Source organism: Sphaeramia orbicularis, chromosome 9 (genome assembly GCF_902148855.1).
Source record: "Sphaeramia orbicularis chromosome 9, fSphaOr1.1, whole genome shotgun sequence".
Taxonomy (NCBI): Eukaryota; Metazoa; Chordata; class Actinopteri; order Kurtiformes; family Apogonidae; genus Sphaeramia; species Sphaeramia orbicularis.
This window is the reverse complement of record NC_043965.1, coordinates 15,887,688-15,903,040: the sequence shown is the minus strand read 5'-3', so window position 1 is coordinate 15,903,040 and position 15,353 is coordinate 15,887,688. Positions and strand designations below refer to the sequence as shown.

General features: G+C 35.4%; 1 protein-coding gene across 1 annotated transcript in view; it reads right to left on the bottom strand.

Annotated features, from left to right (window-relative positions):
* scarf2 (scavenger receptor class F, member 2) overlaps positions 1–6,228 on the bottom strand; it is a 35,646-nt gene extending 29,418 nt beyond the window's left edge. Inside the window, exon 1 of the mRNA XM_030144280.1 lies at positions 5,481–6,228. Coding sequence (XP_030000140.1) covers positions 5,481–5,590 — 110 coding nt within the window. The 5' untranslated portion in view covers positions 5,591–6,228. The remainder of the gene's footprint in view (positions 1–5,480) is intronic.
* Between the last annotated feature and the right edge of the window lie 9,125 nt (positions 6,229–15,353).

The window sequence follows — 15,353 nt, the reverse complement described above, 5'->3', positions numbered from 1 at the left end:
GACACGATGGGTTACACACGAAACCTGGACTGAGACTGAGGTTCATGAAAAACCCATGTCTGGATTAGAAAAACTACTAAAATCGTCAAATTTAACACAATGTCTTTATTTATACCAGAATAAAAATTATTGAGACTATATGAGCAGTTACACATCTTTACATTTTGCTTTGTATTAGTTTTGCATCTTGTGACATATTTATTAACTTATTTTGGTCTGGTATCGTAATTATTTTGCATCATTTTGTCAGGTATATATTTACCTATGTTTTGTTTGTTTTGTACTTTCTGGATATGTAGTTTTGCTCTTGGTTTTGTATTCATTTTGTATTATCTTTGGATGTATTTTGTTTGGTTTGTCTGACTTTAAAGGTAGTTGTGTGTAGCTAACCATTAAGGCTATTATTATTTAGAGGAGGGGCAGGAAATATAAGATTTTCTTCATCCTGCTCCTTTTTGAGCAAAGGGGTGTGTAAATGTTTGTTCACCTGATGATTATTGAATATCTGATGATGGAATGCACATCCATGAATGACATAAATGAAATAATATGGAAACACAAGACCATTTCAAGCCATGTTTTCCAGATCAAATGCACTGACACCTACTGGTAGCTTTTCCTGTCCCAGTTTTGGTCCTATGTTTGGCCCCAATATTTGATTAAAAATTCATTAATTTTGGGATGGCTCAGAGCAAGAGTATAGGAACATGAAACAAGGAACGGCGGAGGTTATGTTTTCATCGGGGTTTGTCTGTTAGCAAGATAACTCAAAAAGTTGTTCCAATTTTGGTCCTATTTTTGGCCCTGATATTTCATTAAAAATGTATTAATTTTGGGATGGCTCAGAGTAAGAGTATAAGGAAACCAAACAAGGAACGGTGGAGGTTATGTTTCTATCGGGGTTTGTCTGTTAGCAAGATAACTCAAAAAGTTAAGGATGGATTTTGATGAAATTTTCAGGAAATGTTGATACTGGCACAAGGAACAAATGATTAAATTTTGGTGGCGATTGGGGGGGGCACTGATCTGCCTTGGCGGAGGTCTGTGCTCTCTGAGTGCTTCTAGTTATGTTTTCATCAGGGTGTGTTGGTTTGTTTGTTAGCAAGATAACTCAAAAAGTTGTCCCAATTTTGGTCCTATTTTTGGCCCCAATATTTGATTAAAAATGTATTAATTTTGGGATGGCTCAGAGTAAGAGTATAAGGAAACCCAACAAGGAACGGCAGAGGATATGTTTTCATCGGGGTTTGTTAGCAAAATAACTCAAAAAGTTGTTCCAATTTTGGTCCTATTTTTGGCCCCGATATTTGATTAAAAATGTATTAATTTTGGGATGGCTCAGAGTAAGAGCATAAGGAAACCAAACAAAGAACAGCGGAGGTTATGTTTTCATCAGGGTTTGTCTATTAGCAAGATAACTTAAAAAGTTGTCCCAATTTTGGTCCTGTTTTTGGCCCCAATATTTGATTAAAAATGTGTTAATTTTGGGATGGCTCAGAGTAAGAGTATAAGGAAACCAAACAAGGAATGGCGGAGGTTATGTTTTCATCGGGGTTTGTCTGTTAGCAAGATAACTCAAAAAGTTAAGAACGGATTTGGATGAAATTTTCAGGAAATGTTGATACTGGCACAAGGAACAAATGATTACATTTTGGTGGTGATCGGGAGAGGGGTTGATCTGCCTTGGCGGAGGTCTGCGCTCTCCAAGTGCTTTTCTAGTTGGGTTTAAAAAAACGCTGGCAGAGTGCCACGTACCAAAACGAACCCAGTTTCATAGAAGCACCCACTTCTTATTGATGTGGCGATGTCAGATTCTGCAAACGTCGCAGGGCATTGTACGTGACACATATGCAAATCCAACGGCGGTGTAATTATCAGAATATAGGCATTTAACTAAATACTGTATGCACATTCGCAAGCCCTTAATCCTCACTTCTTGGCTGGTTTGTCAGCCTCCCCAAAGAGACCACGGAGGAGTGTGAATATTCAACAACATATTGCAGCCAAGTTTAAGGCCTGTCAGGAAAAGACGGATGTTTCTCCTCTTCCTCCCATGCCTGTGACCTCTGTGGGGCCCCTGCAACACGTCAGCTTCCCCCAAAAGCGTTTGAAGATGGCAGCGCGCTTACAGTCAATGAGCAGAGATCAACACTGTTTTTTTATCCTACCCAAAATGAAGCGTGTGGTGGAGATTCAGATAACAGCTGAGCGCTTTCACTTGGAAATGTATAAATACATTTTAAAAAAGACGACTCCAAAGTGTTTTTTTTTAACAGTCTATGTAGTTCTGGGAGTCAACTTACTGCCACTGATTCTGACAAACTCCAGTCAATATGTACGGGGTTGACCCTTGTTGACCTTTAACACAGAGTCGATCCACGTCGGCGCAAAGGGAAGAAGAAAGATTACATTCACTGTTGTGCTGAATGATAAGAGGCAAAATTAAACTCCCATTTGTATGTGGTTATTATTGAAAAGAATGTGCTCTATACACACACTTCAATGGCTGCGCTTTCTGTGATTGAAAAACACATTTATCTTACATTCATCGGGATTGGAAAGAAATTAAAAAAAGAGTGCTGAAGCCGCCAAATGTGCATTGGCACTGCATACAAATCCAGCTGTTTATACTGCAAATTCTGACTAGTAATGACAAGTGCTGATGTGCTTCCTACTATTCAAACCATTCAAGTCAAAGAAACCAAGTGAATAGTGGGTGGAAATCTCAATATAATGAATGTTAGATAAGAGCACCCGGGGCACCATGCTAACACTTTTCAATCATTTTCATATATCCAAAGGAGGGCCAAATGTCAAACTTGTAAAAGGCCAAAACTACATTGATCACAGTAAAAAAAATCTTCACAAAGCCCTAAAATAAGGCTGTAATATTACTTTTCTTCTAGTAGAAAAAACAAGCATTTTAATTCCCAGCGAAGCAAAAGTGGAATTTATGAGACAACAACACAATGTAGTTTGAGGAGCAGCTCCTGATTGCTTTATATTTCATTCTGACTGCACATAAAATGCTGAATGTAGCATTTCAGATAAGCTATTTCAACATTTTTTTTTTCCCCAAGAAATATGCCTGCTACCTCACCTATTTATTTTTACTTGTACAGTTTCCTCTTTCTGCTCCTGACTAGAAGAGAGGTATTACAAGAAAATCAAGTTCCTTGTTTTTAATGTTAGCAGATGATTTCTTAATATGATGCATGTTAGAAAATAACAGAAAAGACCTTAGATGTTGTAGTCAGTATTTGTTGACGCAGATGTTTTCCTTTTAACCCTTTCATGCATGAATTTTGAGATCCTTAGTCAAGATTTTTTTCCCCCCTGAGTGTATTTATTCCTCTTTAGGCATAAAAAAAAACAATGTAATTGAATTTTTTTTATGAAGCTATTTTTCATGAAGTTACAAAAATGTCCACTCACCTGGACACAATGCATTTAATATTTGAAGCAAAGATTAAAACCAGTCATCAAAAAGTAATATACTGTTTGACAACTATGAAATAAAAATATTTTTCATGCAGCTCACATTTTATCATACTCTAATATTAGTTATTACTCACTTCATGGAGATAATATGCAAAAAAAGGACAATTTTTTGATTAGGAAAGTAGTTAATTACAGTCTTAACAACAATTAGCAACTGATTTACACTAAAACACAGGTGTCAAACATGTGGCCCGGGGGCCAAATCCGGCCCGCCAAAGGGTCCAGTCCGGCCCTTGGGATGAATTTGTGAAATGCAAAAATTACACTGAAGATATTAACATTCCTTTAGTTCAGGTTCCACATTCAGACTAATTCAATCTCAAGTGAGGACCAGTAAAATACTATCATAATAACATATAAATAATGACAACTCCACATTTTTCTCTTTGTAAATGTAAATATTTTCATGTATTTACACTAAAACAAAGTATAATTTTGCAAAAAAACAAAAAAAAAAAAAAAAGGGAATCACCTGAACAAATTTGAACAACCTGAAATTTCTTAAGAGAAGTAAGTGTAATTTTAACAATATTCTGCCTGTTATTAAATGTTTTGTGTGTTTGTAGATCCACTGCGATCTGTAAGTTATAATATACATGTGTAAATGATAAACTGAGGAAGAATATTGTTAAAATGACACTTATTTTTTCAGTTTGTTCATGTTATTCACATCTTTTGAAAGGAGAGTTTGTAGATGTAAACCTTTTCATAATGTAAATTTACTTTTTTCACTCTAAAACACAGAGAAAAGTTTGGAGTTGACATTATTTCTATATTATTATGTGATTATTTTACTGGTTCGGCCCACTTCAGGTCAAATTTAGCTGAATGTGGCCCCTCAACAAAATGAGTTTGACACCCCTGCACTAAAACATGTTAGTGCAGATCAGGTTTATCAAGAACAGCAAAGTTACAGTAATGGTATGAATTCCAGTGTATGGGATGGTACATAAGTATCCACTGTGTTGGCTGATATGGAACTAAAACAACATAAAACATGGATATACAAGAGAACAGCTGGAGAATGGCTGTACACTGTAGTTACCAGTATGCACGAAAGGGTTAAAATAGCAGCAAATTCACAAACAAATGAGTGTTATTCTGAAAACACCAAATCAAAACGAGACTTTTGAGAAGATTTTTGTAGCGTGATCAAAACACAATGGTCTCATCTTTCCCCTTTTATATAAAGTTTTTATGCACTTTTATATATTTATAGATGTATGTATTGTATTATTATTATTATTTTTAAATAGAATTATGTGTTTTTCTTGTATTTTTTACTCCCTGAATGACTGCAAAATAGTTCCTATATGTGTATGCACAAATGGTAAATAAACTTTTGAATCTTAAGTTGAGTTGCTTTGTATGCTCTAATAAGACTGTGTGTACATTCTGCATGCATGGCCAACCACAACGCTTTATTAACCCATGACACTAATGGTGTCAGGTCTGCAAGGGCGCCCCCTTTAGAGAAAATGCAAACATGAAACGTTCCAGATGCACACATCTGTATAGCTGCTTTTATTCCATGGACTCCTCCTCCTCCTGCTGCTGTTGCTGTGGTGGACTGTGAACATTATGTCGAAAAAGAAAGTGGTCAAGATGAAATAAACCACCGGGTGTTAAACCTATACCAGAGTACACTTGGAATATGAGTTTTTTTTTTTTAAAGTTTACAGAATGAACAAAGTTGTTGATTTCCAAACTTTAGAGGTTCTTCCCGCTATTCGTGTAATTGTCCAGGCCTGCCAAAAAGTTGTATTGTCCCCAACTCTGCTTTAAACTCCCATTTTACTCAGTTAATTCTAAACAAATACCTAAAGAGTAGGATGGATTCACGCGTTTTCCATGCAATTCACATCCTTACAGCTTAAACTGAAGCAGAAAATGACATAAACAGGCTTACAAACTGGCTGATTTTGCATTACAAACCCACTTTTTTTTTTTTTTTTTTTAATTTTGCAAAAGGTGCTTACCCAGGTGCTTTGCATACATTCTTGCCTTTAAGGTTGAGTTCTTGGCTGAAAGTTGAGCAAAAATACAGACAAACCAGCGCAACAACAGCAAAACAGTTCTTCAGTTCCATTGTACAAGCAGCAGCATCCTTCTAGACGCCTCTTTCACTCCGCATTTTCCTTCCTCAAAAGTGATAATGGTGATTTTTTTTTTTTTTTTTTACTGGATTTTACGCACTCCGGGTTGTTTTTACGCACATAATCCTTCAGTAATTGCTTTATAAATATAAAATCCGAGGCCAAGAAAGTGTTTTAACAGTCTTGCCACCACCTACGCCATCAAGAGACTCAGCAGCTTTAAAAAAAAAAAAAAAAAAAAAAAAGTGAGCAGCAACAGCAGCTGAAAAAGTTATAAAACACCAACTTGAGAGCCACCGTGTTCTTGACAAACGCTGTTTTTGTGCGGTGCGCCTTTACTTCCACAGACAGCTCTAAAAGAGGTCATCTTGCCAAACTGATGCGTCCGCAGACATAATGACAGGAAAAGCAACTATTTTCCAAAAGTGTCTTCAAGGCGGTCGGAAAAGTGTGAACTGATGAAAAACCTGGACAAAAACACTGAAGAAAATTATCTTCTTTTTCCCTTCGTGTCCCTTTTCTCTCCGATGAGGAGCACTTAATCCGTAACTTTTGTCCGCTCTTGCGCTCTCAGGAGTGGCAGGAGGGAAATTCCTGATTTGTTACTCTATCTTTGGCTTTGTGCGCCATGCGTGCGCCACCAAATTTACATAGGCCTGTGTGTGAGTGTGCGCAACAGGCTCCGGTTAACGGGCTTTGTTTTGGATCCAGCACTCTGTCCTGTGTTAGGTTAACAAATAATAAGCAAATACAGGCGATTAAGATGGAAAAAAAACGCAACAGTGATGCTTAGAATGAAATGTAGTCATTGTCATTTTAACATTGAACCTATAGAAACTGCGTCTTTTACGCACATGGCAAATATGTGTAACATTGAAGAAATCACATCTGTACTTTAACACACACTAGACAAAGCCCTTAAAATAACAATATGTGTAGTGTAATAAAAAAAAATTGTGAGTGTTTATGTATTTGTGTCTATGTTTGGGGGTGGGGTGGGGGGTGGAGGGCAACGTCATTGTAACTACATGCGAGACAATGGCTCCCCCATCTGTTAATGCGCACGAAGTGATACTGGCATGTGGCCTCATCTCGGCCTACTTTCATGTGTGATACTCCAGAGTTTTCTACTTAACCCTTTCATGCATACTGGTCACTACAGTGGACAGCTATTCTACAGCTGTTCTTTTGTATATTCATGGGTTTTGTTGTTTTAGTTCCATATCAGCCAACACAGAGGACACTTATGCACCATCCCAAACACTGCAATTCATCCCGTTACACTGTAAGCCCGGAGAAGTAGAGTTTACTCCAAAAATTTGAGACAAGTGATTGCACTTAAATGATTTGAGTAATGATCGACTAATCAATTGGTTTAAGTAGGTTCAACTTTAATGCTAAAAGTATTGAACTTAAACTATTAAGTAGAAAACACTAAAAGACAAGTTATTTGTACTTTAAATCTGTTGTAAAATCAACCCCACTATCCAACCATTCAACTCAGCATTTTAGGTTACACTGACTAATTTTCTCAATTGTATCCAGATTAATTTATCATTGATTAAACAACTTTTTTTTTAAGTTAATCAAACTCATAATCCTATTCCTGACCAAAATAGTTATGAAATTATTCAGTTTACTATGTTGTAGCATGAATAAAAGTTTGCTCACTGTCATTTGCCAGTACAGGAAGTGCTTTTAAATAGACAACACATTAAGATTCCATTATACAATAACAATCTTAGATGAACAGGAAAGCCATAGTTCTTCCTATGGCTCTGACTCATGGTGCAGGTCTACAAAAATACCAAAACAAACACAAAAAGGCCAATAAACACTGACATACACACTAGGCCTGTAACGGTACACAAAATTTTCGGTTCGGTACGTTTTCGGTTTTCAAAGCCACGGTTCAGTTTTTTCCGGTTCAGCACGGGAAGAAAGAAAACCCCTCAAAAAGTCTTTAATACATTTATGAATTTTTGAACATTTTCCCCCCAATTTTTGGACACAATAGAGTATAGGAAAACAGGAATAATATAATTCTGCTGCTATAAATCAAATAGAAAACAAAATAAATTATTAGTATTACTAAATACATTAGTATTGCACTTTTCCCTGACAGGTAGTTTTGAACAAACAAAAAAAATCTAATCACAGTTCTGTCAGTTCACATTCTGCATAAAAATATCAACAAAGAAAATCTGCATGAACTGCAACATTAACAGGAGGGTAAACTGGTATTCTGTTTAAACGAACTGAAGAGCAACACTGACAACAAACTTAACCAAATTATTTATTTTAGGACAGAGAACAAACTGTTTAGGACATTTTGTGTACTTGTGTGTGTGTGTGTGTGTGTGTGTGTGTGTGTGTGGGGGGGGGGGGGGGGGGGGGTGATGGTTTGTTTGTTGTTGTTGTTTTTTTTTTTTGGTCGGAGCCGGGGGGGCGGGGTGCGGTCCGATCCATAACTAACGTAACTAACGCTGGCGTGAAACGAAAGTGAAACTTTATTTTTATATACTTTCAGTGTCGAACTCCAAGTTCTATTCCTCTGTTATACAGCATGCGTGAGAGAGAGACACAGACAGAGCTAGTGTGTTTTAGAACTACCGTAGTTCCTAGGGGCCAAACAACGTTCGTCTTATCAGCGTCTCTTTCCTCGCTGTTGTCTTTCACCTGAACCTGAACTGATCCAAACTGGACTCAGTCTCTTCCTTCCAGGTTCACATCATATTTGTTGTTTTTTTGACCTTATATCAGCTACTATTTCATATTTCGGGTCAATGTGTGCGTCCTTTAATATGTCTGTGTGAAACTTGCGCGGATTTAAAGTTCCGCATCAAACGACGTCTTTCGTTCCTTTTTCTTTTTGTCAACATACTGTGCCGTTTCGGTACAGCTGTGTACCGAACCGAACAGGTGTGTACCGAAACAGTTCAGTTCGGTACGTGTACCGTTACAGGCCTAATACACACATTAAATCCAAATTAACACTAACACCACAGCCCCGCTGAACCCCTGCACATAAAAATAACACATTTTCAACAACATGTCCAATACCCACAATGCAATGCGAAGCTAAAAAGGTGTGGTCATGACTAAAACTTAGTGATTTAATTCCATTCAACTTAAAATTTTTCGTACTTTCAACTATGTCTACAAATTAGTAGAATATACTGAACATTTTATAGTAACATCATAAAACTTAAATCATTTAAGTCCATTGTAATTAAAGCATTTTAGTAAATACAAATTCCAGGCTTACAGTGATACTGTAACTTTGCTGTTCTTAACCCTTTCGTGCATAGTGGTCACTACAGTAGACAGTTATTCTCCGGCTGTTCTCTTGTATATTCATGGATTTTATTGTTTTAGTTCCATATCAGTCGACACAGTGGACGCTTATGCATCATCCCATACACTGTAATTTATACCATTAGTGTAGCTTTGCTGTTCTTGATTAACCTGATTGCAGTAACATGTTTGAGTGTTGAAGGGGTGGGATTAAATAAATTATACTTCCTCCGCTCCTTTTAGAATGTGCAAATGAAGTCATGTGTTTGTATAAGTTTTGTTTTTGTTTTTTTGTTTTCTTCCATGACCTCTTATTACCTGTTTTTTTTCCTAAGGACTAAGTAAGATTACTTTGTCTTGTTGCATATTCAAAATAAACTAAACTAAAAAAAAAATCAATTGCTTGTTATTGTTACTAAACTGCAATTAACTGTTTGTTTTTTTTTTTTAAACAAAAGTGTTTTTTTTTGCATATTATTTCCATGAAGTGAGTAATGACTAGTATTAGAGTATGTTAAAATGTGAGAAAACAGCAGATTATCAGCATTAAAAGGGTTTTTATTTCATAGTTTTCACATGATATATCATTAAATCCACGTTTCTTTGCTTCCAAAATTAAACACACGGTGTCAAGCTGACATTTTTTTAACTCCATGAAAAATAGGTTCATAAGAAAATTTTCAGTCACGTTTTTTTTTTCATGCCTAAAGAGGAATAAAAACACTCAGAAAATAAATGTTGATTAAGGTTCTCATAATTCATGCATGAAAGGGTTAATAAACCTGATCTGCAGTAATATGTTTTAGTGTAAATACTTGCTAACTGTTATTAGACTGTAATTAACAGTTTTGATCAAAAATTTTTTTTGTGCATATTATCGCCATGAAGTGAGTAGCAACTAGTATTAGAGTATGTTTTTATTTCACAGTTTTTGCACTGTGTATCACTTTCTGATGATGGTTTCTTACCTTCAAAAATTAAAGGCATGGTGTCCAGCCGAGTGGACATTTTTGTTGATTGAAAAACATTTCAATTGCATTGTCTTTTCATGCCTAAAGAGGAATAAAACACTCTGGAAAAAATCTCGACTAAGGTCCTTATAATTCATGCATGAAAGGGTTAAAGCTGGAAAACACAAAGTTCAGTAAATCACATAGGGGACTGCGTTAGGTGCAATGTGTTTCAATACAAGTAAGTGCATAAGCATGAACCTGCAACTAAACACATATGAATAACCCAACCAGCAATTAACTGGATCTAAAGGAGTGAGATTGTTTCCCATATATAGGCTAAGTACATGGTTATATATATTTGTACATTTCAGGGATAGCAGCGAAGCCAGTAGTCTAATAAAGGATGACAGGAAAATAAATTCTAAGTACTGTAATAAAATGTGAGTCTCAATTTCACTGTAAAAAAAATCTGTAATTTAACGGAATTTTTACAGTTTATGTTACAGATTTTTCCTGTATTTTTAAGATACAGGAAAATATCGATGAAATGACAAAAATAAACTGCGATTTTACATGTCAAATGGAAAATAACATGAAAAACTGTAACTGTGAATAACCAAAAAATTTTAATTTTTTAAAAAAGAAATGTTTCCTTTTTCATAGAAAAATACAGTTACAATGCATTTGCAAATGTGTCATAATTTCACAAATATTTATTTTCTATTTATGAGATTAAACTGTTAATTAAAAGTTTAATACTGTAAAAAAAAACAATAAAATGAGATAAAATTACTGACAATTAACTGTAAAAGAAGTATTTGTTCTGTAAGTTTAACAAGACTTGTTTGTTAATTGACAAATATCTTGTGTAATTACAGGAGGTTTCACAACAAAAATGTTGAATAAATGTATTTTTGTAAATGTATAACATGTATAAGCACTGATTAACTGTCCAAATACAGTTTTTATCGGTGGATTGTACAACTTAGTCTCATTGAAAATTATTTATATAAATATTTATAGGTAATTTGATTGTTTTAATACATGTAAATTTTCTTTATTAAACATTAAAAGTAAAAAAATATGCAAAATCTCATGTAAAGTTAGGGCAAAAAAACTGTATTTTAATTATGGAAAATTACTGTATTTTTATGAGATGGTTATTTTCAATTATTTAACAGTATTTTTTTGGCACCCCTGCTGCCGGAATAATACTGTTTTTTTTAGTTTTTTTTTTTTACAGTGTTGTATTCCTGATTCAACAGATTGTGGGGTACATCAGAAACACAGTCTTTAAACTTTTAGAGGTAAAATATGATTACCCTTAATAATAAAAAACAATATTCTGATTTATACAATGATAATAAGTCCTGTTAATCATCACTTCTCCTCTAAAAGTGTGTGTTAAAGTGTGTGATTACCCGCAGATATGCAGCTCACTTTAAGTGTTTGCCTCTTCATTTGCAGTGTTCCTGATATTTCTGGGTGTCGACCTGTGAGCGCTGAGTGTAAACCTCCATCCATTAAAAGCATCACACGAAGCTCATTTTGGTCTTCTGACTCACCTCTATTAATGGGGTTCAGTTCAGTCTGACAGACAAAGCACACACAGAGTTACAGAACCTCTTAGACTGTCACCTGCCAAACAAAAACCTATGGATGACACATGCAGCAGACATGGAAAACACGTGCTCCAGCTGCATTCCCTCTAAAACATTCTCATCTGTATTATAAAAGGGAAGCAGACTCTAGTTTGTGTGTGTCTTGGGCATCACATAAAATCTGGAAAGAGCTGACTGCTGCAGTTTGGTATACTTATGTATTTTTGGTCAAGGAACAGACTAGCAAAAACAGTAAGTTGATAGGACCAGTATTTTTGGGAGATATTAGTAATTATGGAATACAATACCCTTGCCCAGAATCATAGAATTGAAATGGGTTACCTAGCAACAAATAAACAATAGAGCCACATTGCCATGGTGTTAAATTTCATGTGCAGAAACAGACATGCCAACTGAGAGGTTATTCAACTGAAAACGCCAATGGAATTTACCAAGAAAGTGAAGGAATGAACCAAGGTTATTATTGTTAACGAAAACTAACGAAATGACGAAAACTAGAATTGTAAAAACATTTTTGTGAACTGAAATAAATAAAAATTATAATTAAAAGAAAAAAATGAGAACTAACTGAAACTGTATTGCGTGCTTATAAAACTAACTAAAACATATAAAAGTTATGGATAAAATTCCCTTCGTTTTCATCTTCATCAATGTCGGATTGATACGAAATCGATTTATTTCCATCAAGCAATTTTGGTCAGCAATTGCTGGCACCATATGATGGTCCGTCACTTCTCGTCACTTGTCGTTTAGAGTCGTCTTCTCGCCCCTGGAAACATGGAGACTAAAGTTGGGAAAAAGCAGCAGAGTCCTGTCTGGGATTCATTTGAATACAACGGCGAAGAAGATAAAATATATGAAAAAACTAAACTAAACTAAAACTAAGCATTTAGAAAATAATGAAAACTAATAAAAACTAGCAAACCTGCTCTAAGAACTAATTAAAACTAACTGAATTAGAGAAAAAAAAAGTCAAAACTAAATAAACTAAACTATAATGATAAATCCAAAACTATTATAACCTTGGAATGAACTGTATCACAGGTACATTTATTACATAAAAACTACCACATCTACCAGCACTAGCAGAGTCTATCAGTGTTGTGGTTGTGTTTGTGTTTTAGAACATAACCACTGTGAACAAATCAGAAAAAAGGTTTTATTTTCCTTTTTCATAGGTCTTTTCTTTCTTTTTTTTTTTTTTGCTAATGCTGCTCATACTTCCTACTGTCTTTCACTCTCATTCATTGAGGAAAATGAATGACAGAAGGTCAAACACTTCTGTTAAACGTTTCATTATCATAGACTTAAAGGCTACCTGTAGTGAATTTTCATTGCTAGCTATTTCAAAAGATCACATATAATACTAGCGGTTCCATCAGGTAACTTACATTATAGCTCGTTGTCAAGTACTCAATCACTGCTCTGCCTTCATAGGCTGTTCTCGCACCAGTAGTGACGCAGACTCATTGTATTGTCCGATTACCTGGGCTGTGATGGACTGGTCACTGACCCCGTCTAAGATTACATATTATGGGTCAGCACTGGGTCGCGTCTCTAGGACAATAGCGGAGTGCAAAGCTTACGGCTGGCACAAACAAGCGCAAACACACACGTTCCACTCAATCTCACTCACTGACTGCTGCTTGTTTACTCACACTTGATCACCTGGAAACAATGATAGTATGTCCCTTCTTCATAGCCGGCAATGGCTGCCCCCCATAGGTTCTGCCCCTGCCCATAATTCACATAATAACAGGTTCAGTGTGGTGCATTTATGGTGATTTTTTTTACTGAATTTATGCCTCTCTCGCTTATAAGTAATACACAAAGCACAATTAATGTTGTAAACATGACCAGTTCAGGTACACTTTAACCCTTTCATGCATAAATTATGAAAACCTTAGTCAAGATTTTTTTCCTGAGTGTTTTTATTCCTCTTTAGGCATGAAAAAAAAAATGTGACTGAAATTTTTTTAATGAACCTATTTTTTATGGAGTTACAAAAATGTCCACTCAGCTGGACACCATACGTTTAATTTTTGAAGCAAAGAAACATGTATTTAAAATGCAATGACAGAAAGTGATAAACTGTGTGAAAACTATGAAATAAAAACTGTTTTTAATGCAGTTAATCTCATGTTTCCTCACATTTGATCATACACTAATACTAGTTATTACTCACTTCATGGAGATAATATGCAAACCCACCCACCCACCCACCCCCCAAAAAAAACACAAAAAAAAACAACTTTTTGTTTAAGAAAACATTTAATTAAAGTCTAATAATAACTAGCAATTGATATACACTCAACATGTTACTGCAGATCAGATTTATATGACAACTGTAACTGTTCTATCTGCACTCTTCTCTTTTAATTTAATTGATTATTATTTGTTTATTGATTATGTTTTAATTGTAATTGTGTGTTTTTAACCTGTCTCTTTTCCATTTTTGTAAGGCATGTGTATGAATTGTACTATACGAATAAATTTGCCTTATCAAGAACAGCAAAGTTACTGTAATTGTATGAATGTCAGTGTATGAGATGATACAAAAGTGTCCACTGTGTTGGCTGATATAGAACTAAAACAACAAAACCCATGAATAAACAAGAGAACAGATGTGGAATAACTGTCCACTGTAGTGACCACTATGCATGAAAGGGTTAAATAACATTACTAATATTACGATCTAAACCAGTAATCAGAGACCTGCTTGTCTGGTAACATACAGTAAATTGTAGGTACAGCTTCTATAAATACACTCATTTTGTTTCAGGAACAAGTGATGGAGGCAGTTGAGTTGAGATATCTTTCTTTCTAAAATAGTACCACAATGGATTTTTATTAAAAAGCAGGACATGCATTATGCTAAGTGGCTTGTCAACGTGACATGTTACATTATTAATGAATTCACTAAAACGCAAGGCTCAAAATGCTGTGGTTCATTTAGTTAATCAGAGCTGGAAGGCCCTATATGCTCATCTAGCAAGTTGCCCTGTGAATTATGCAAGGGCCCCACCTCCCCCCCTTATGTCAAAGCTAGTATGAATATTATAATCTCTCAAGATTTCCTTCCAACTCTGAATGAATGCAGTACAGAAAGCAATGGGTTGACATTGACTGATGATTAAATATTCAATTTAACATCATGATGATCTGGGTATACTGGATAATACATAGGCGCACATCTCTCAATAAATAATAACCATAAATAATGAAGCCGTGCCATAACATAAACAGTATTTTATATTTGAAAACATATAAAATGATGTCTAGAGGTGTTGGTGTGAACAGCCCTAATGCACCTGATAAAACTCAATAGGTGATATGTTTACCAGAAGACATCCAGGGTAATTAGCCAGTAAATGGACTCAGTATAAGAGCGCAGACCCAGGGCTTGTTTTCCCTGATTCTGTTCCTCACAGTTCTATTTACAGGCCGACAGATGGAGGAAACTGTTTTGAAGGAGGGGGGATTGTTGTCGGGGGGCAGTGGGATATTAGGTAAGACTACTTGGTGAAGGCAAATGGTTTACATAGCTCTCAGGTTGGGTTGGATGGAAGCGTTACCGGGATACTGCTTTGTACAACAACAACTAAAAGGAGGTCAGAGCTGTAGACTATACATAATTAGTGGACAGAGGAAGATGATGTCACCCATTGGTTTCTGAACTGCTGTTTTGAAGCCAGTACTTTGTGATTTTATTACGCGTCTTTGACTACTTAGAAAAGTGCTGTATAAAACCAATGCATTATTAGTATTATTATTGATTGATGTATTATTTCGAATATGAATGTCAAACAGAAGAAAATAAATAAACACAACAATTAAACATAAGACATATAATACATATTCGAAAAGGAGTGAGAAGACGTACA